The sequence below is a fragment of the Hemiscyllium ocellatum genome, chromosome 13, assembly GCF_020745735.1.
Source record: "Hemiscyllium ocellatum isolate sHemOce1 chromosome 13, sHemOce1.pat.X.cur, whole genome shotgun sequence".
NCBI classification, from domain to species: Eukaryota; Metazoa; Chordata; class Chondrichthyes; order Orectolobiformes; family Hemiscylliidae; genus Hemiscyllium; species Hemiscyllium ocellatum.
The window spans coordinates 67,151,601-67,172,836 of record NC_083413.1 but is presented as its reverse complement, the minus strand read 5'-3'; the positions used below and the strand labels follow the sequence as shown (position 1 = coordinate 67,172,836).

Sequence of the window (21,236 nt, the reverse complement as noted above, 5' to 3'; positions counted from 1 at the left end):
GTGACAATGAAAGCACACCAAGACAGCTCTACATTAGCATGGTGAGAGATTTAGGGGAGAACTTGCATGTGGTGGTATTCCCATGTGTCTGCTGCCCTTGTCCATTCAGGTGAAGGGGGTTGCAGGTTTGGAAGGGATTTTCTAAGGAGTCTTGGTGAGTTGTTTCTGAGACTATGTCCCCTGGATCTACACTCCCTACCATCCTCTCTGCATTCCGTCTGTCCAGCCCTGTTGGAATTTTATAAATTTCAATTTGATCCCTTTTCATCCTTCTAAACTCGAGAGAATAAGGCTCAGTTGAACTAATCTCTTCCTGTATAATAGTCCTGCCATCCCAGATATCAGCCTAGAGAATCCACACTGCACTCCCTCTATGGCAAGTCCACAACTGCTAACAATACCCCAGGTGTGGTCTCACCAAGACCCTGTTTAATGGCAGTAAGACATCCCTATTTCTGAACATATTCTTTACTTGTGCCTTGTAGATGGTGGAAAGGCTTTTGAGACAGCAGAAGGTAACTTACTCACCACAAAATTCAAATTAAATATATCCAAAAACCTTTGTTTTTGTGAAATATTTGAAAAATAGGCTGACTTTATTTCATAATGTTATCTATCATGATTGAAGTAAGAGTAAGTACTGAAGAGATAGAACATGATGTTTATCTCCATGCACAATTAGAGAGTGTCGACAAGATAGATCTCTTTTCACAGTTCTTCCCCAACACTGCTAAGCATAATATAAAGTGACAAATCTTACCCGGTCATGTAGTGTCCATCCCACATACTTTAAATAACTGTCATTGAGAAAGGCATCACTGTAACTCTTCATCCATACACCAATTTCTTCAATACAGATAGCTCGAATCTCTGAAATTGCGTCACTAGAAAATATAGTCCAATTTTAGACTTAGCTTTCTATTCTGAATTTTCCTCAAAGTTTATCCAGATTTTTTGCAACTACTTTTAAACTTTTCATACATGAACAATTAGTATGCTGAACTATTAAAAATGTTGAGCAATTAATTATTCCTAGAACTGTACTCAATCTCTGCAAAAATAAATTTGTTTCAAATTCCTAACGCACAAATCAGAACCTGGTTGTAAATCAACTTGAACTGGTATATGTTCAAATTTCAAATGAATATAACTTGTTGTTTGTTTCAGCACTTCAGTAAAACGTCACAAGTCTTAAAGAGATTAGGCTTCAGTGGTCTGGCACGTATCATCAGCCTTGGCAAATAAAAAGATAGTGCTTTTTTTTCGTGGATGAATAGCACCCCTGTCAAAAGAGGCACTTCTTGTTGACAATTTCTTAATTGGATTAAAAATAGTTAAAAGAAACAAAAATGATGAGAGGTTAGTGAAGATGAAAGATATAAAGTTTTAGGAAAGTCTTCAAGTGAAAAGAATGGCAGATAGGCTTCTCGGGATGGAATTTTATAACTAAGGTGATAGATGGTTAAAGACTTGACCACCAATGGTGAAACAATTAAAATTGGGTTGCCCGAGAGAAATGACAGCAGTGCATGTGCCACGGCAGGGACTAGAGGCGATTACGGAGAAAGAAACAGCCAGGACATAGATGAGAATTTTAAAATCAAGATGTCATTTATTTTGGACCCAGGTTAAAGCAGTGAGCCCAGGGATGAAAGGTGATCAGAACTAGATGCAAGTTTGAACATGGATAGCAGAGCTTTGGATCATCTCAAGTTTACAGAGGATAAGAGTACATTGGAATAGTGAAGTTTGGAGATGAGTAAGGCATCAATAATGGTTTCAGCAACAAAATGCCAAGGTGAGTTGAAATGGACATTGAATACAGAGGTAAAAATTGGCATACCCAGTGATAGTGTGGATGGGTTTGAAAGTCCATCCTGGGATCAAATATGACGCTGTGGTTGTGAACATTTTAGTTCAGATTCAGACTGTTAAGATGGAATTGGAGACAAGGAAGCAGAATTTGTGGTGGATTAAGACAATGATTACGGACTTCCTAATATTTAACTGTTCAACTGATTATTGCACATTTGTAATTATTCAAAATTATTTCTCAACCTAATTGTGCAGAAATCACTTACCGATATCTGTGTACAAATATACCCTTAAAAACTGAATTCATCATGTTTTCTATCTCATCTTGATTTTCTTGAAGCTAAAAGGAGACATAATTTAAACAAACTATTTATTTGTACAGGAATATAAAATGTTTCTTAGTTAAGTACACAGCTCAATAAATAAGCTGATAGCACAGTTATTCAAAGTTATAATCATAAAAATTGTTAAAAAGAAATATTTGAAACAAACAGCAAATTATAACATGTTAAAACTGTGAAAGGTTTAAAATGTAGTGAATGCTAAAATTTTGCCAAGTATAGCTTTTTGCTCAAGTTTCATCAGGAAAACTAAACAAATCGATGATACGAGAGAAATTTACAGTCTATAAAGCTGTTACAATTATGGAGGTTTACAAGATGTCATGCTTTGAAACTGCATCTTTAGATTTTTTTTTATATAAGGTGACTGGGGGCATGAGACCTGTTCTGAACTTTTGATTGACAGTAAGCCCAAATGGTTTGATTGCTAGTGATTAAAGAAGCTTAAGTACCAGAAACAGGGGAGACATTCAGTCCCTCACTCTTGCTCCACTATTTGACACTCCCATGACTGATCTCATCTCAGCCCAAATTCCACTTGTCAGCCCACACTCCACAGCCTTTCAACCCATCACTAACTGAAGATCAAGGAATTGTTTGCAGTATTGGGAAGAAGAGAAGCTAACTGGTGCAGATGAAACAATGCTACCTTTTGGAGATATTGAGACAAGGAGATAAGTTGCACCCTTAATTACGAGTGGAGGAAAGGTCAGCATAACAAGAAGCTTGAGTGGTCAGGTTACAGTTAACACATATGCTGAGTAGGGCGAATCAGAAAATGGAAGAAAGGAGAATTTCTGAAGTAGGCTATGCCAATCATTTTGTTGTCCTCTTCCTCTGTAAAGTTATGATCTTCAATTTTCTGCTGAGTGAGCAGAGAAAAAATTACTTTGAGATGCTGAAAGAAATTATCCTAAAATCCAAAAGGAACACGACAGAATTCAGGTCCAACCAAGCAATCAGTGAACAACAGACGGATCAATGCTGTACAGATAACATCTAGCCACCACTGAAGAACTGAGGATTATAAAACCAACAAACTAGTTTTGAAATTTTGAACCAGTGAAACAGAACTGCATTCCTCTGGTTATACATTTTGCCCTCAGCTTATAATGTTTGTGTGCACCATCACTTAAATCAATGCCCTCTCCTCAGATACTAGTTCTTGAACCTTGTTTATTAATGCAGTCATTTCATTACCTCTCTCACACTCAGAATGCTTCCTTAATACTTATTCTTTTTGAATACTGGCTCTTTAACTGACTCTTCAAAAACTGCTTCTTTTAATTTTCCATCTTCATTTGAGTTGGATAATTGCAGGCAATTTTGCAAACTACAATGATACAAATACACTGGGAAAAACTGATAAGAACAGAGGAAAAGATTAAGTGAAACATGAAAGAATTAAACCATTAGAATTTCTGACAAGAACAACTTGGGTTTGGATAAATGAAGTAAACAGGGAATAAGTATTAGATCGTGGAAGATGAGATACCTTGAATCAAGGAATCAGTCAAGAGAAGTTTTAAAAGGAAGCGAGGAAAGTAGCATTTTAGAGAGGGAAAGGTAGATAAGAGCAAGGTGGCTGGCATGTGCTATCAAGGTTGCAGCAATAGAGGGTAAGACACAGAAAGGACCAAACTCTGAAACTGTGTAAGAAGGGACAAAAGATATTGCAAAACAAAGTAGAAAGACCCCTGAGTGGTTTGAAGATATGGACAAGGACTAAAATTTTAAATCCACTGCATCAAAGAGAATACCAAAATGATTCATAAGAATACAGACAAAGAGCAAGAAAGACAGTACAGAATTTGATCAGGTGAGTTTTGAACAAATAGTCATTTACAAAAATTCAGGAGGGGAGGTCAGCATAAAGGATATCAAAGAAATAGTCTCAAGATGAAAAATGCATGAACAGTGATTTCAGTAACAATAGTGGGGGATACAAGGTGTTAAAGCTGGAACTAAGTAGATTTGGTAACAAACAGCATGTGTATTTGAACTTCAGTTCTGGGAGTGAGTGCTAAGAATTTGTCAGATTGGTTCAGCCTGAGTGAGTTGCTGAATAATGAGATCACTCTGATTACGGATGACAGTTTATGGTGAGAACTGAAAGCAATTTCCTAGATTTTGATTTGTTATAATGATGTTGAACATGTTGTCTGGCAACACTAAAGTGATGCTGGAATTCAGGGAAGTAAGGAAAAGGTCGAGCTTACTATAAATAACATACGTAAGGAAGCTGATTCCAGATCATGCTACAAAGAGGCAGCACAGTAACAAGAAAAGGGAAAAGATATGTAGTACAAATCCTAGAAAAACGCAAGAACATTTTTGCAGGTTTAAAATTCTGCAGAGCTGCATTACAACAACACAGTAGTTATGAAGGAGATATTATGAGAATACTAACCACAAAAATTATAACAGAGATTGAGAAGGAATAAAACACAACAATTTTGATTCCAGAAGGTGTAACTTCATTATTTGGTGGAGTTGATTCATCGGTAAAGTCGAAGCGGGGTAATTTTGAAGAGTTGAAGACTGAGATGTATGGCAATGATATGTCTAAAGCTCAGAGAGGAATGAAAGTTTCAAGTTAGGAAGTAGTTAAATAGAATAGAAGAACTCAGAATAATTTAGTTTTATAAGTGGGGTGATTATGATTTTGGAAGTAAAAGCAAATTTCAGCTTGTATGGTTTGAGGACATTGATTGGAGATAGAAGTGGAAAGGAGGAGAAAGAGTTTATGGGAGAAGTAGTTGTAAGGATGATCTCTATTTTTAAATTGTGAGCTTCTTAAACTGAAGCGAGGGCAGAAGTTTGAGGAAGAAGTTTATTATGCAGTATGGCGGCTTCTGACTACATTCCAGATCCGTCGAGTTAAAGTGGCTTTTGCTGAGTGGGGATAAACACCACAATGCAAGACGTTGTCAAGCTAAATCTGCACAAGAGTGGCAATGCTAGTTCTATGCGAAGTTAAAAATCTCACAACACCAGATTATTGTCCAACAAGTTTATCTGGAAGTACGAGCTTGCAGAGCATTGCTCCTTCATCAGGTGACTAGTGGGGTAAGATCGTAAGACAATTTATAGCAAAAGATCACAGTGCCATGCAATTAAAATGATAGCAGCAATCTAAGTTTGTTCAATCTAAGTCTTTCATCTTTTAGAATGGTTTGCAGGTTTCGATTAATTAATATGCAAATCCCAGAACTTCTTTTAAGTCACATTCTCGAGATAACTTAAGGTTTTATTCTTTGAAAAGTGACATCTCAGCTCAGACAACATACTAAAAGTGTGAAGTTAAGAGTCTACCTGTATCCCAGGGGAGGGGGAGAGAGAGGGAGGTGAAAGAGAGAGGAGGAGAGAAATGGCACATGAGTGTGTGTTTGCTTGCTCGGTAGAGTGTGTGCGCGAGTGTGACAGTGTATAAGCCTGAGAGAGATTACGTGCATGGATGTGTGCTGGGTGCGCCCACGGGGGTGTGGAGTGCACGCATAAGAGTGTATAGTTTAGTGGGGTCACCTGAAGTGTGACATGAATCCGGTTGAGGTAATCCTCGTGGGTATCCCAAAGTACACCTTGGAGAATGGTCACCCGAAGATCCGAGGCCAAATGTCCCTGACTACTGAAGTGTTCCCTGACTAGCAGGGAATATCCCTGGTGATTGTTGCACTGTGTCCATTCATCTGTTGTCGTAGCATCTGCTTGGTCTCGCTAATGTACCATGCCTCAGGGCATTCTTGTCTGTCGCGCATGTCTAAACTAGATAGGCTATTTACTTTGAAGCTTAAAATGGTCCATCTACATCTGTTCTCAGCATCCTGGTAGCTAACCAATTCTCTATTCATGATTGCGTTACCCCTTACACCATGAGCTCTTATTTTGTGCAGTCACCTTTGATGTGCCACCTGATAAAATACCTCTTGGAATTCCAAATTCACCAAATCTACAGGCTTCCCTTTAACCACATTACTTGTTACTTCCACAAATAAATCCTAATAACTTAGTTAAACTTGATGCACTCTGCATGATTGCATTAGGATTTTCTAAGTGCCCTGCTGCAACTTCTTTAAGGGACTTTTGCTTTTCTTTTTAACAATGTTAGGCAAATTGCCCTATAGTTTCCTGTTCCTGTCACCACCTCTCTTGAATAAAAATAAATTCAGTATTTTCCAATCAGATGGCATTTTTCTAAAGCTTGCACATTAAAAACTCTCAACATATTTGTCTTGTCCTCTCATTCTTCACAGATATGTTATCACTCATACACTATCTTCTTCACGGTGCTCCAAAGGTCTTGATCACTGTCTGATCTTTCAGCCATTTCATCACAAGATTAGTTCAAACTATCTTCACAGGTTCACAAGCTGAAACTAGGGGATTGCCATAATGTGCAGTACTGGGAATTCAACTATATACAACTTATAGCAATGAACTGGATAAAGAACCAAAGATTTGATTGCTAAATTAGCTGCTTACACAAAGAAAGCTAGTAAAACAAACTTTGATAAGGAATTTTAACAGGATTTTTAGCAAAGTGAGCAAAAATTTGGCTGTTGGGAGTATAATCTGGGAAACTGAGAAGGCAGATTAGTAAAAGATGACAGTTCTTTCGTGTCTTTGTACGTGAATCACAATGAATTAGCATGCAAGTGCAGCAAGTGATTAGGAAAGCAAATGAAGGCAAAAGGGAATGAAGTATAAATGATAGTTTTACTACAGTTGAACATCACTCTGGTGACAGACACACCGAGAATAGTGTGTAAAATCTTAGTCTCCTTAGTCAAGAAAAAATATAACTGCACAGAAGCATCGCAGGGATAGGTACACTATTGAGCGGTGGAATAAAGGAGTTAGTTAATGAGGAAGATTAGCTCAGGTTGGACCTGTATAATTTGGCGTTTCGGAAAATGAGAGGCGATCCTATCGAAACATTTACAATCTTGGGAAGGTTTGACAGTTTAGATGCTGACAGGGCTTTTCCTCTTCTTAACAAGATTTGAACTTGGGGAATACAGCTTAAAATGAAGATCTCTCTGAGAATCATTTGTCTGTGGAATTCTGTTCTCCAGTGAATGGAGGAGACAGGGTAATTGAATATTTTTAAGGTTGAATTAAATAAATTCTAAGGAAACTACAGGAGCTGCAAGAAGAAAGGACACAGATTTGGAGCCACAATCAGACCCATCATGATCTTATCAAATGGTGGAAAAAATTTGAGGAGCTGAATGACCTACATTTGGTCCTAATTTATATATTTATGTTCATATGTAGGTTGAACTTAAGGACAATAAATTATTCTTTTATATGGATGTCAATAGAGGGTAGAAGGGAAAGACAACTTTGTTGTGAAAGTTAGCAGGGGGATTTGGCAAGGAGTATCCAGTAAGAATTTTAAGGAAAAGATATGAGGAATGGAAGAGAGAAATTTTTGAAGGAGAATATTATACCAAAGGAATGTGAGAAGAGGCAGAAGAGGCACTGCATGCGAAGGGTTTCTCTACCATTCAGAAAATTTGAAATGGCAAATGATGGAAATTATATTTTTGAGGTGTGACTTGGATGTAAATGAACAGACTCTTCCTTGAAGCTTGATTTCTACAAAATCTAAGGTGCTGACAGATTAATTCACAACTAAAAGGTAGAGACAGCCTTATTTGCAAATTAATGTTCTGGTGACAACAGAAAGCAGAGAATGTGTGCACCAGGAGAACCAAAACTGGAAAAGAAACGGTTGAAAAGCTAAGTTGAAATGGTGGAGGAATTTGGATAAGTTAACCTCAAACAATGGGCAATTAATGCACCATTTTTGCATTAATTTTTAAATGCTATCATGCTGAATTGCAAAATAATGTCTATGCTCATATACTTTGCACAAGTAAAACACTGCCAATCCTGGAAATTTGACCCAAAAACAGAAAAATGTTGGTTACTGTCAGCAGACCAGAAATTGCATTTATAACCTCACATTTCTGTTTGTCTCTCAAGAAATTGTCATGATATAACCTCACTGTGCGCGGAGTTATTGAAAAAGGCTTATTTTCTTCCCCAGCCAGCATTTTGTTCTGAGAATGGGTCTAAATGCAAATACCAACCCACCGTCCTTCGCCCAAGACAATCATAGAGCCACATTGATGCACTGCATTCTTGGCTGCAAAGTGCAAAGAGAAAGATTTAGAGGGCTACATTCAATCATCCCTGAAAATGTCTCAGGGATTGCAAATGCATGATTCAGAGCATGCAGCTAGCACTAAATACTCTGTTGAGTGGCTACACATCTTGGTAGGTTGCACAGAATTAGGAGAGGCTAACCTGCATGCCTTAACAGGAAAGTGTTTCGTGGCTGGAAAAAGTGCTGAAAATGACTTTACAATTGATGTGGAAGATATTTACGAATGGAACATCATGGCATTTAGCAGGTCTTCTAACTCTGCTCCGGAGGCTTTGGTTGAGGAGGTGAAAATCAACTCATGTGCTGCATGTGTAGAAAGCTAGGAGGTCCTCCAAGTAAATTCTCAGAGGGTGCTGAGAGCAGATAGCTGTAGCCAACGACAAAAATTCTTGATGCAGTAGTGCAAAACATGACATCATACAATTGGAATGTATCTTCAAATGCCATATTACATAAGCTGCACCACTTAGGCCCATTCCTACTCAGCCACCAATAATTTCAGTCAGTCAAAATTCATTCCTAACATTGACAACTTCATCATACACATCAATATCTCTGTTGCACATGCAATACCAGATATTTGATTATGCAAGTGATGCCAGACTATGAGGCACTTGACAACAATCAATGGCTTGCTCCCCTCTCTTTCAGGCTGAGGTGGCACACAATCAGAGGTAGCAGGTCTTCAACCAAAGTGCTGACTCTCATTGGAGCAGTCACTGAAGAAGTCACATGCTTCTTCTACCACCTGTTCTTTGGCAAGAGAAAGAAATGTATTTGACTTTGTTGGAAGTAATCATTTCCCCTGTGCAATGATGGGACAAAACCATCACCTACAGCTCAGAGTGTAATGTTACCAATTACCTTCGTAGTCACGGGCAATGCTGCCTTCTGAGATTACAGATTTGGTTCCAACATGTCATTGGAATCTGCTACATATAGATGTTTCTCACATGTAGATGTATCATCCTCAGGTCCAGGTATTGTTCTCTCATAAGTGGGAACTGATTTGGTCTCCTGCTGAGAGTACTTCACTATCTTCTTCCATCATTTTCCCTTGTTCTGCCCATTTTCCCAGTCACAATGAATACCAAGTAAAATGCCCACTATTTCACCCACATCAGGGAGGAATTAATTTATGAAGAAACACTGATTTCAGGATAATGCCCTTCAGCATTTGCCACACCACTCCCTACAGTCTCCAAGAATGCAGAGACTTGTACGATCATTGCACAAGAAATGTCTGCAACAAAGCTGAAATGAGTCAGCGATCTATTTAAATGATAGGGCTTCTTTCTATTCCTGAAAATGCATTTAGCTTAATGTTATAAAGCAAATGTGTTAGCTGAGAATTTAGCAGAAAATGTTAACGTTGGCATCAAATCTGTACTATCCTCTAACTAATGTTATCATCGTCCTGTACTGCATAGTTTTGCAGCTGTTCATCAATATGGTGTCCAGTGCAACTTGTAACCAAAAATGTGCATGTGCACCACTGACACCATTTTGGACATCTCAAGTCAGTCAAGGTACCGTATTCATGTTTCTAACCATGGACAGTTACGTTTGCAGTGCATTGTCCCACAGCAAAAAGTAGAGATGTTAGAGAGAGTACAGGAAAAGTAGTTAATGTGATATACCACAAGAGATATGAGGCATCAGGTCACAGTTAAATGAAGATGCTCAGAAGAACAAGCACCTAAGTCCTTTAAGCCATAATCAGTTACTTAAATCTTAAAATGACAGCACTTGTGCTTTATTTTCAATTGAGTCACAAATTTGTTCTTTCTTCCACTTATATATTTTGTTGTTTTATTTCTCTCACCCTTTAGCAAGAAAGGCAGCAGAGTAGCAGCACAACACGTCGGCTCGTCAGCCCAGGAGCGCAAAGTTTGTTTACTCTGTACACTTTCTTTTCTATGTTTTTTTTAAAGTTTGCATTTACTGTGGTGCCTTACCATCTTTTAATGATTTTCGTAGAAATTGTTTTCTTCCAGCCCAGGCTGGTGATTTCCACTGGCCCAGAATAGAGGTACACGCCTGGTACCTGGTGGGGCAGTCTCCTGGTTGGGCAGCCTCAGCCTGGAGTGATGTTTTTGGACCTGTGTGGGAGCCTCGTTCCATTGTGGAGGTCATCTTCTGCTGTTTCCAGGTAGTCCAATAGCTTGGCGTTGAAGTCTAGTCCCAGCATGGAGATCTCATCCTTGCTGCGGAGCCACTTTCCGGGTTTTCCAATGGCCCAGCGTGGACGTCTACTCTCAGTGTGGTGGCCTTGTCTTGGCTTGGCAGAGCGATCTTGGTCTGGTTTTCCAGCATACCCCAGGAGTTGTTAATTGAAGTGTGATGAACTTTTTTTTCCTTATTTATGATTTCTGGCATTAATTTAGGCACTGTGTAATGGTGTCTTATAGAACATTTTACTTTTTTTAAAATAAAAATACACATGACAATAAATTGCTATTCTATTCTACATGTTTCAAATTCTTTACATCATCCCTCAGATCACACATCGTCATCAATTAACAGTTTTCTATCAAGTGATTTGTGGGTCAATTAACTCATGTGCTTTCTTTTGGAAACCTTAAAAGCATTTCTTGTTTCTCTCCCTCTTTTATTGCCCAATTTTTCCAACCTCAGTAATCTTTTTTAACCATTAGACTTCTTGTCAAATGCAGAGCGTATGACTGAAACTTGTCTCTTTGCTTTACATTCATGAGCGATCAAATTTCAGGCTTTTATTTACAAAGATGGCTAACATTTTAAAACATTTTTCAAGTATTAGTGTTCAAGGTTTATGTAATATCAAAAGAGATAGACTCGAAAAGTGCCCCACGATAATGTAGAAAAATATAAGCTGCTTGTAAATAGATACCACCAAACTGTTGTCAACTGGTGTAAACAAAGTAAAATTTTTTCAACATTCAACTTTTGCTTATAGATCAATCATTTCTACATTTTTGATGATATTCTGGCTGTTGTTCAAATAGGTCAATTATATTACAAATACAGAAATCTAGGTGCTCACGCTAACACTCTAATATCATATACAGAAACAGATTTATCCTGTGTCAACAAATTACAACATATTCAGTTTGAAAAAAGTGTAACTGCTTCTTACTGCTTTGTGTGTATTTACACATTTTTTTAATTTATTGCTTTTTTTTGGCTTAATGTGAAACATTTTCATAAGCAATAAAGCACAACAACAGCCTTACCTCCTTTCTTTTTTGTAACAGCAATTCCAATCTGTCATTAGCTCGTTTGCCTATCATTTTGTTCCTCTCAGCCTCATACTGTCTTTGTGTGTTATCTTGATGTATACTTAAGTTTAAGGCCACATTCACCAATGCTGTCATCAGCTTCATAGCTATGAGGAAACAAGCAAAAATGTTAATTTGAAACTGCAAAGTTAGTATACAAGCAGTCAAACTTACAAAAATTTATTGCTTTCCATGGTGCACGAAAAAATTGGTTTCAATATTACCTCTGAAAAAAGCAGTTACGTGATTGCTTGGTGAGTATGTCTCGTCATTTTCTCTAAATTACAGCATTTATTTAAACTATTGTTAGGTACATTGGTCAGAGGGAAATGGGTCTGGGTGGGTTACTCTTCGGAGGGTTGGCGTGGACTGGTTGGGCCGGAGGGCCTGTTTCCACACTGTAGGGAATCTAATCTGATCTAATCTAAGAGTCAAGAAATTAACTATTTCAATTAGGTAACTAAAATAGCAAGTAAATTAACAGCTTCATCGGTGTGCAGATTTCAGCACAGTCCAAAGGAATTTCAGCTTTGTGGGAATTCAGTGAGGTGTAGATAAGAGACGCTACTTGATATAAAAAATAAACAAACAAAATTAAACTAGATCTGTGTGCTAAATTAAAGACAAAACAAAGAACTAAATTTTAAAAATTAAACCAAATTATTACCTAAATTATAATTTAAATATAAACAATTGATTGATAATTCAACTATATTCAATTTACATCAATGACTTGAACAGAGAACCAAGATTTGGTTGCTACATTAGCTGCTTACACAAAGAAAGCTAGTAAAATAAATGTTGATAAGGAATTTTAAAAGGATTTTAGTGAAGTGAGCAAAAATTTGGCTGTTGTGAGTGTAATGTGGGAAAATGGGAAGGCAAACTAGGAAAAGATTACACAATTCAAGAATCGCAACGCGTTAGTTTTAGTTAATAAAGAATCTTAAGGTAAATTTAGAAGAAAAAAAAAACCCATGCTTCCAAAAAACTCTGTAGTTGAAAATCTGCTTTACATGCAAAATTACTTGTCTTTGAAAAACTGTGCAAAGTTCCAGTGACAGCAGTAAGTGCAATGTATCTAGTACTCAGCACAAAGTGTAGCTGTTTTCCTGGCTGATAATTACATCCAAACATGCCAGTTTCCAATGATATTGTGGCCAGTCTTCCTACCTTCTTTGGATTTTACTTCTGCCCTTGCTGACCTTTTTTTCTTTCTTTTGATACATAGGTACTTTCAATGTGAAATTCGCATCCTCGCATTAAAATCCCTCATGGTTTCACTCTTCTCCAGATCTTTGTGACCTAGTCAAATCTTATAGACTAGTCATAAATTCTCTTCTAAAAGCCTACTTACGTGCCATCACTTTGAACATGCTTCTAGTCACTTCTCATTTGTCTCTGTGGCCAATGTTGCCCGATTATGCAAGAGACCTTTATGCTAAAAGTGCTTTGTAAATGAAAACTATTGTTGTTCTGTTCAGAAAGTAGCTATTTATTTTCAATTTCAGCCATGCAGCAAGGCTCATTGGAACCACAATTAAACAAAGATAGAAAGGCGCTGCATTCGTCAGATTAGAACCTGAAAGCGACTTAATTTAATTTAAATGTAACATAACAGATACTTAACGTGCATAAAAAGGATCATAATTATATCCTTAAACAACTGTGTGTTTAACAAAACAGCAGTGAACTTCCTTCAGTAAAGAAAATTGTCAACTTACCAGCCAAGGTGCTAGTGTGCCTGAAGGCTCGAACTTGTGAATCTGAAAGCCCAGTTAGGAGAGAAATCACTGTATCCATCATGTACTCATCATAAATAATACTGTACTGACATTGCCGGATGAGCACTCCAATAAACTCACAGAAATTTGATCGGAATTTCTTCCATTGAGGACCAGGCATAGTTAGAGGATAATCTCCACTGTCCTGCAAAGAAATATATTCCAAACTGAATGCAAACAACTGGTGCATAAATTTATTGCTGTGAAACAACACAGTTTTAGTTACTATTAACACAGCATTTATTTTTGACAGGTTGTGCTTATATCACATTTTTGATTGGTCAGAATCTCAAATAAAAAACTAAATATGTTCAAGATCACCACTATCACAATTCCAGGATTATAGAACATAGAACATGAAACAATACAGCACAGAACAGGCCCTTCGGCCCACGATGTTGTGCCGAACATTTGTCCTAGCTTAAGCACCTATCCATGTACCTATCCAATTGTCGCTTAAAGGCCCCAATGATTCTGACTCTGTCACTTCCACAGGCAGCGCATTCCATGCCCCCACCACTCTCTGGGTAAAGAACCTATCCCTGATATCCCCCCATTGTTCTATTTGGTTGACTATCCTTTTCAAATAGGTAAGTATAGAATTTAGGAATAGAAAGCCTGAAGGATACATTACAAACATACTTGTCAGTTATGTCTGTGGCTATCTGGTACCTTTCTTACAGCAACTGAATTGAGTATGGACAAAACAATCTCATTTAGAATAGCCTTGCTTTTAAATAATTGCCTGACTTTACCTTAATGTAGTAATTTTAATTCTTTTAAAAAAAACCACTTCAGATTCACAGCTATCTTTGAGTTTACAGCAGTAACAGATCCTGTAAGTCACACTGCATAGATGTAAAATAAAAAGGCTTCATTTTGCCCTAATGAATTTTTAATAACTTTGTCTGAACTTCCAAAATCAAAAGGATACTTAACTGTACACAAGATGTAACTTCGCGACAGATGACCATTTACAAGTTGTGGCATACAACTGACCACAGATCAAACCTTGGACAATTCCAGTTTTTATATTATCATTCATTGAATTACTGTGGACTCACCTCATCAAACTCTTCAGTCATTTTCCTAATTATTTCTGTATTCTGCATATTTCGAAACATCTCAATTCTTACAGTGCCTGTATAGGAAACATAGACAAGAGACTGTAAAGAAACATCAGTGTTTCATGTAAGTCCCTGCATGTTTACCTTAAAATATATCGGTTGCACTAGTACAAAATTTAAATTTTGACAAGCTACATTTTGGCAAAAGATAATTTGACAACAAGGCAATATGAGAACAAGTTGTTAAGAAGGGATATTTTGTGATAAACTCAGCTCCTCAATATGACTTGGCAGTTCAACTTTGAGGTAAAAACAATGACTGCAGATGCTGGAAACCAGATTCTGGAATAGAGTGGTGCTGGAAAAGCACAGCAGTTCAGGCAGCATTCGAGAAGCAGGAAAATCGACGTTTCGGGCAAAAGCCCTTCATTAGGTTTTGCTGCCTAACATAGTGCGAAACTTAAGACTCGTTTATTATATTTGATTAACAATAGAATATGTGACTAAAATAAAACTGGACTTAAAAATGACTGCAAAAATGTTGAAAGACTCTCAATTATATACCACTAACTTCTCACAACTGTTTTATGAAGGCTGCTTCAATGTTTGCATAGCTCTTTTGTTTACATTACATAGGGGGAGCTAGTGAGGCAGTTTGAGCAGCAAGGAAACCAATATAGAAATTGATGTTACTGTTCAACAATAATTATTCATACGAAATCTGATACAACTTGATTAGCAACTAAAGAAAGTTGATGATCACACACTTACAAAACATTAGTTGGGATTATACTTTTCTTAACAAAATTACCTTACACAGAAACACTATGCCTCAAGTGGCAAAAGTTCTCAGTGAAAATAAAACACAAACAAAATTATAACCCTTCAAAGAATATTTCAAGGCCTTTAGCTTTACCTTTACATCCTGAGCACTGGATGAAAAAGTTGATTAGGTCCAAAAGTGCGATGTCCCTATCCTGTTTGTACGATTCTATCCAGTCATCAACTACAGACTGTTGAGAAAAATATTACTAGTAATTATTATGCAAGCTGGATAAACCTCAGATCAGGTATTTACAGCAGCTATTACCCTACAACTTACTTGTGTGATTATTCACTGGAAAACACTTCACAATAGTCTAGGCTGAGGAGGGAAGAATGAGGAATGAAAGAAGGCATAAAGTTAAAAATCACAAAACACCAGGTCATAGTCTAACAGGTTTAATTGGAAGCACTAGCTCTCAGAGCGCTGCTCCTACATCAGGAAGGTGACATGTAATTGAGAGAGGATAGACAGTGAAAATAGCTGCATATACAGATAACAGTACAATTATAGAAAATCTGTGAAAGACTAGATTTAAAGAAACAACTACTGACATGACTATCAGCCACTGGCTTGGAAGAAGAGTGGTATATGCATGTATAAGTAGATTCAAGATAGAGTTTGACAGACCTTTGGATACTAAAGGCAGGGTAGAGGCAGATCAGCTGCAATGTTTCTGAATGACAATGCAGTCTTGAAAAGCTGAGTGGCTTCATCCAGTTTGTACTACTACTACTTATAACTTCTTCCAGCACGATTGATATTGTTTGGACATTATGGAATAAAATATTCTATGTAACACAGATCTCACCACAAACATGATAACTACATGCTAATGCAGTTGCGCATTAGTGCATTTACAAATTACAAGCAGAAAGCTTAGAACAGAATGATTTGGTCAGATTCCAATTAAAGAAATGAATCCTGTCTCAAGTGCATAGAAATGTGCACAGAAATAGATTCAACTTTCAATTATTTTTACAACAAGCCTACAATTTGATTAGAAGTATTAAAATTATCAAATTATTTGTATTCTTTCCATGAGAGCAGATTGAGAGAAAAGGATGAAATTTGAATTTCCATTTACCTGCATGGCACTCTTGCCCATTTTCACCACCTCAAAAAGTGTGACTGGTTCAATGTCTCCATTTTGCTGATGGTGTCCATTAGCCTTTCCCAAACTTGTTCTACCACCTGTCCCGACACGACTCTTCTCTCCTGGAATACGCCTTGCCTTCTTAGCAGTCTTGGGAAGAGAACAAAGTGGCATTTTCAAATTAAAAAGAGCACATTCAAAATTTGTTTGCACTTTTAAGTATATACTTTTTTTAATTTCAATTTTAGAAAGGCCCTACATTTAAAAGGGCACTCACTAGCTAAATTCCAGAAGAAAGTGAGGATCGCAGATACTGGAGAAATGAGAGTCGAAAACGGTGGTGGTGGAAAAGGATCAGGAATGTGGAGGGGGAAGGGGATGAGAGATAAATAGCGGGGTGGAGAAGATAGATGGGATGATGATAGATGGATTCAGGTGGTGGGGAGCAATTGTGATAGGTTGGTAGGCAGGGTGGAGCGGAAAGGTGGGAAGGAAGATGGACAGATAGGACAAGTCAAGAAGGTGGTGCCAAGTTGGAGGGTTGGATCTGGGACAAGGTGGTGGGAGGGGAGATTTGGAAACTAGTGAAGTAGAGTGGTTGAAAAGTCCAAGGCAGAAAATGAGGCATTCTTCCTCCAGTTAACACATGACTTTGATTTATTATTCATGTGGCCCAGGACTTGCATGTCCTTGGAAGAGTAGGATGGGGTGTTGAAGTGGTTGGTCACAGGGCAGTGAGGTTGTTTGGTTGTGTGTCTCACAGAGATATTCCCTGAAACGCTCCGCGAGTTGTCGTCCCGTCTCCCCACATCGAGAGCAATGGCTGCAGTAGATGTGATAGGTGGATGTGCAGGAAAATTACTGCCAAATGTGAAAAAGATCCTTTGGGGCTTTGGATGGAAGCGAGGGGGGAAGACAAACACAGGTTTTACACCTTGTGTGGCAGCAAGGGATGGTGCCGGGTGTGGACCTAACAAGGGAGTGGTGGAGGGAATGGTCTCTATGGAACCCTGAGCTGGATCAAAGAACTTTAGAACCAAAAATGTTACACCTAATGCAAGCAGCGATGGTGACTTTATTCTTGCTCTAATTAATCTGACCAAGTTTAATGTGACCATTTTACCGTGTCAAATGTTATAAACAACGCAAACTTCTTTCAAAGCTTGCATTTTTCAGGTGTTTGGTACGCAGAAAAGCAATTGATGGATTTACTTAAACCTCACATTCCTTCACTTCTAACTGCAGAAAACCGATGGATTGCATTGCATCAACTGTAGTCCAATCGGTTTGGCTTAGCATTTCACCTGAAAGAGAACTCCTTGAAGAGTGCAGCACTCCTTCAAGACATACCTTGACTTTTTGTCCTCTGATCCTGGAATGGGACTCAAACCCTCAACCTTGTGATTCAGAGAAAAGTGTGTTTTTTTTTATTCATTGTTGCTTTTGATTTGCTAATCTGTAATCTCCTAGACTCAACATGGATTTCAATGATTTCAGTTTTTTTTCCCCCACAATTTCAGTGATCATTAGCATTCCCTTTGGCTCTGCAGAATCACGACCATTAACATTTATTATCTCCTATCTTCCAACCAGTCATATCGAGCTTTCATTTTGCTCTTTTCTATCCCAACTCATTTCACCTGCTTAGATTTCTATCTTTTTCTGGTTCTGACAGGTCACTGACCTGAAAAGCATCCAAAAAAATCCCTATTCAACTTTCCAATTATTCCCCATCTCATATCAAAAGGTAGATTCAATGACATCCCTCATTAGCAGGCAGCAATGTAGTTAATGACACGTCAATGGCTCGCCCAAGGGGAAATTTAACAGCACGGGCATTATGAGTCCTCTGCTTTTTACGCTCTGCAGTCATGTTTGTTAGCCACTTTACACAACATAGCTCCCTACTCAATTTGTCTTGAACTGATCCTCATCTAACTTTTCCTGCTGAAATACCAAGCAGTGTTATTATTATAAGTGCGACATCTGCTTGGATTTTGCTCCAATACCCAGACATGTCTTACTTCTAATTATCTGAAATGAGAGCGAAAACTCCGAAGAAACCATTAAGCTACAAACAACAGTTGAGGCCAAAATACTGAAAGTTTTCAAGAACAAACTAGATATGATTCCTGAGGCTAAAGGGATCAAAGGGTATGGGGAGAAAGCAAGATCATAGCACTGAGTTGGATAATCAGCTGTGTTCAAACTGAATGGCAGAGGAGGATTGAAGGGCTTGTGGCCTACTCCTACTTTCTATGTTTTGATAGTCAAAAAGAGGTGACGTCATTCCAATCCCGAAGTTAAAATGTATGACCTACCCCCTGGAAATGGATGCAGAGAAGGAATTAAATAAATATATATGCACCGCTGTATATAACAGATATATGGTATTGCAATTTGAAGCAGCACTTAAAAAGGTTGCAGGAGTAAAAGGGAAGGCCTTAAGTGCTGAAAAGCAGTGGATCATCGATACTAAGGTAGAGGTAAGATGATAGGGTGCAATGTGAAGTAGTAGATTGGACAGGCTGGAATTGATTTAAGGTGATGGCCAAACGTCTGGTGAAAATGGTTAGAATTCTTGAGCCTAAAGTTGCCAGGTCTTAGTGGGAGTTGGGTGAATTGTGAGCAAAGATAGATCGTTCTCAAATGGAAATGGGCAGCCTTTATGACGACTGGGATATGGGGTTTAAACGGACAATTTAACATTAAACACAACTGTTTTTACAGTCGAAGTACTACAGTGCAATCCAAGACATGAAATAGAGGAATAGAAGGCCATTTAGCCCAACCATTCAATGAGATCATGCCTGACCTGATAATCCTCAACTGCACTTGTCCCTATAACGCCCAATTTACTAATTAAAAATCTATCTATCTCAGCTTTGAATATGCTTAAAGACCCAGGTTCAAAAGCCCTGTGCAGTGAAGAATTCCACAGACTGACTACCCACAGAGAAGAAATTCCTCCTTATCTATCTAAAATGTGCAACTCCTTATTGAGATTATGCCTTCTGGTCATACCCTATGGGAAACAACCGTTTCACATCTCCCAAGACCTTTAAGAAGCTGGCATTCTCAATGGGGTCATCACTCATTCTTCTAAATTCCACCGAGTATACGACCAAATGAGTCAACTCTCCTCAGAAGAAAGTCACTCCTTAACCAGGATCAGTCTTGTAAACCTTCTCTGGACTGTCTCCAATCTCAGTCTATCTTTCCTTAGGGTAAGGGGTACAAAACTGTACAGGATTGGAACTAGTCTCTCCTTTTCATTTCAGCAAAACCTCCCTATTTTTATACTCTAATTCCCTTTGAAATAAAGGCCAACATTCCTTAACTTTTCCTTATTTGCTGAATTTGGATGGTAGCTTTTTACAATTCATGCAAGGGGACTCCCAAACCCCTCTGTTCTGAAGTTTTCTGCACTCTTTCTCTATTTAAATAATATTCAGCTTCTATATTCTTCCTGCCAGAGTGCATTTTCCCACATTAGATTCTGTTTGCCAAAGTTTGCCCATTTTCTTAACTTGTCTCTATCCCTTTCCAGACTCTTGTCATCCTCACAATTTGTTATTTGTGTCATCCACAAAACTGGCGATAGTACATTCACTTTTCTCATCCAAGTCTTTACAAAATATGTTGTAAATAATTGTGGCCCCAGCACTGATCTCTGTGCCACACCATGAGTTACAGGTTTCCATCCAGAAAATGCACACACTTTTAACTAAACTCTGTCTTCTATTAGTCAACCAATCCTCTAACCATGGTAGTATACTATGTCCATCATCATAGATTGTTATCTGATAAAGTAGCCTAATGTGTGGTACCTTTGAAAAAAAGCCTTCTGAAAATCCAAAAATATTACATTCACTGGCTCCCCCTTTAGCCATCCTACTTGTTACCTCAAATAATTCTAGTAAATTTGTCAGACATCATTTTCCCTTCGTGAAGCCATGTTACTTCTGCTTAACTACATCATGTATTTCTAAATGCTGTGTTTTTATATTTACATAATATGACTGATGTTAAGCTATTTGACTTACAGTTAGTAGTAATTTTGTATCCTTTTTAAATAAAGAAACTAAATTGGCAGTTTTCCAATCCTCTGGGACTTATTCAGAATTCAAAATTCTTGAGAAGATTTGTAGCTCAGGTTGTGCATGAGGTTGTTGACTTGCTTGCTGAGGTGGTAAGTTTGTTTGTAGATATTTTGTCACCATACTAGGTAACATCATTAGTGCGCCTCCGATGAAGCATCGGTGCGCTGTCCTGCTTGTTACCAGTGTGTCCTGGTTTGCTGAGGTGGTTGATTTCATTTCCACTTTTGTTTCTTAGTAGTTGGTATATGGGGTTTGACTCTACATGTTCAACTCTACTGGTAAACAACTCAACCCACTCCATTCACACACCCCAAGAATTCCTCAACATCAAGGACACCTGAATAGATGAGGATGAGATTATGATCTCCTTCGAAGTGACTGCACTATCTACCTCCAGAGACATCTCCCAAGCCAAGGAAGCACTAGTGTCGCTACTAGATGGACCAGTGATGCAGACCCTCAACAACACTAAAACCAACACCACCAGCAAGGACAGCATCCTAATAACCACTGCACCTTCAACGGCCAGGTATACAGACAAATCAACAGACACCCATGGGATCAGGATTAATAGTGGAAGCTGTAATGCAAAGACTAAAATGGGCAATCCTTCCCACTATCCAGCCTAACTTTTGGATCCGTGATGTGGATGTTACCTTCGTTATTACTGAATGCGCTCAGCTGAAAGAAATCCATCAATTCAAACAACACCCACACCAGCATACAATTTACCAAGGAAGAGGAGAACAATAACAATTTCCCTTCCAGGACA

At 38.1% G+C, this 21,236-nt stretch overlaps 1 protein-coding gene across 1 annotated transcript in view; it reads right to left on the bottom strand.

The window, feature by feature from the left end:
- Window positions 1-21,236, bottom strand: part of stag1a (STAG1 cohesin complex component a) — a 201,296-nt gene that overhangs the window by 37,244 nt on the left and 142,816 nt on the right. The window contains exons 4-10 of the mRNA XM_060834903.1: window positions 16,353-16,511; window positions 15,359-15,455; window positions 14,440-14,516; window positions 13,316-13,520; window positions 11,547-11,698; window positions 2,082-2,155; window positions 761-884 (exon numbers count right to left, since the gene is read on the bottom strand). Of these exons, the coding sequence (XP_060690886.1) occupies window positions 761-884; window positions 2,082-2,155; window positions 11,547-11,698; window positions 13,316-13,520; window positions 14,440-14,516; window positions 15,359-15,455; window positions 16,353-16,511 (888 nt within the window). The remainder of the gene's footprint in view (window positions 1-760; window positions 885-2,081; window positions 2,156-11,546; window positions 11,699-13,315; window positions 13,521-14,439; window positions 14,517-15,358; window positions 15,456-16,352; window positions 16,512-21,236) is intronic.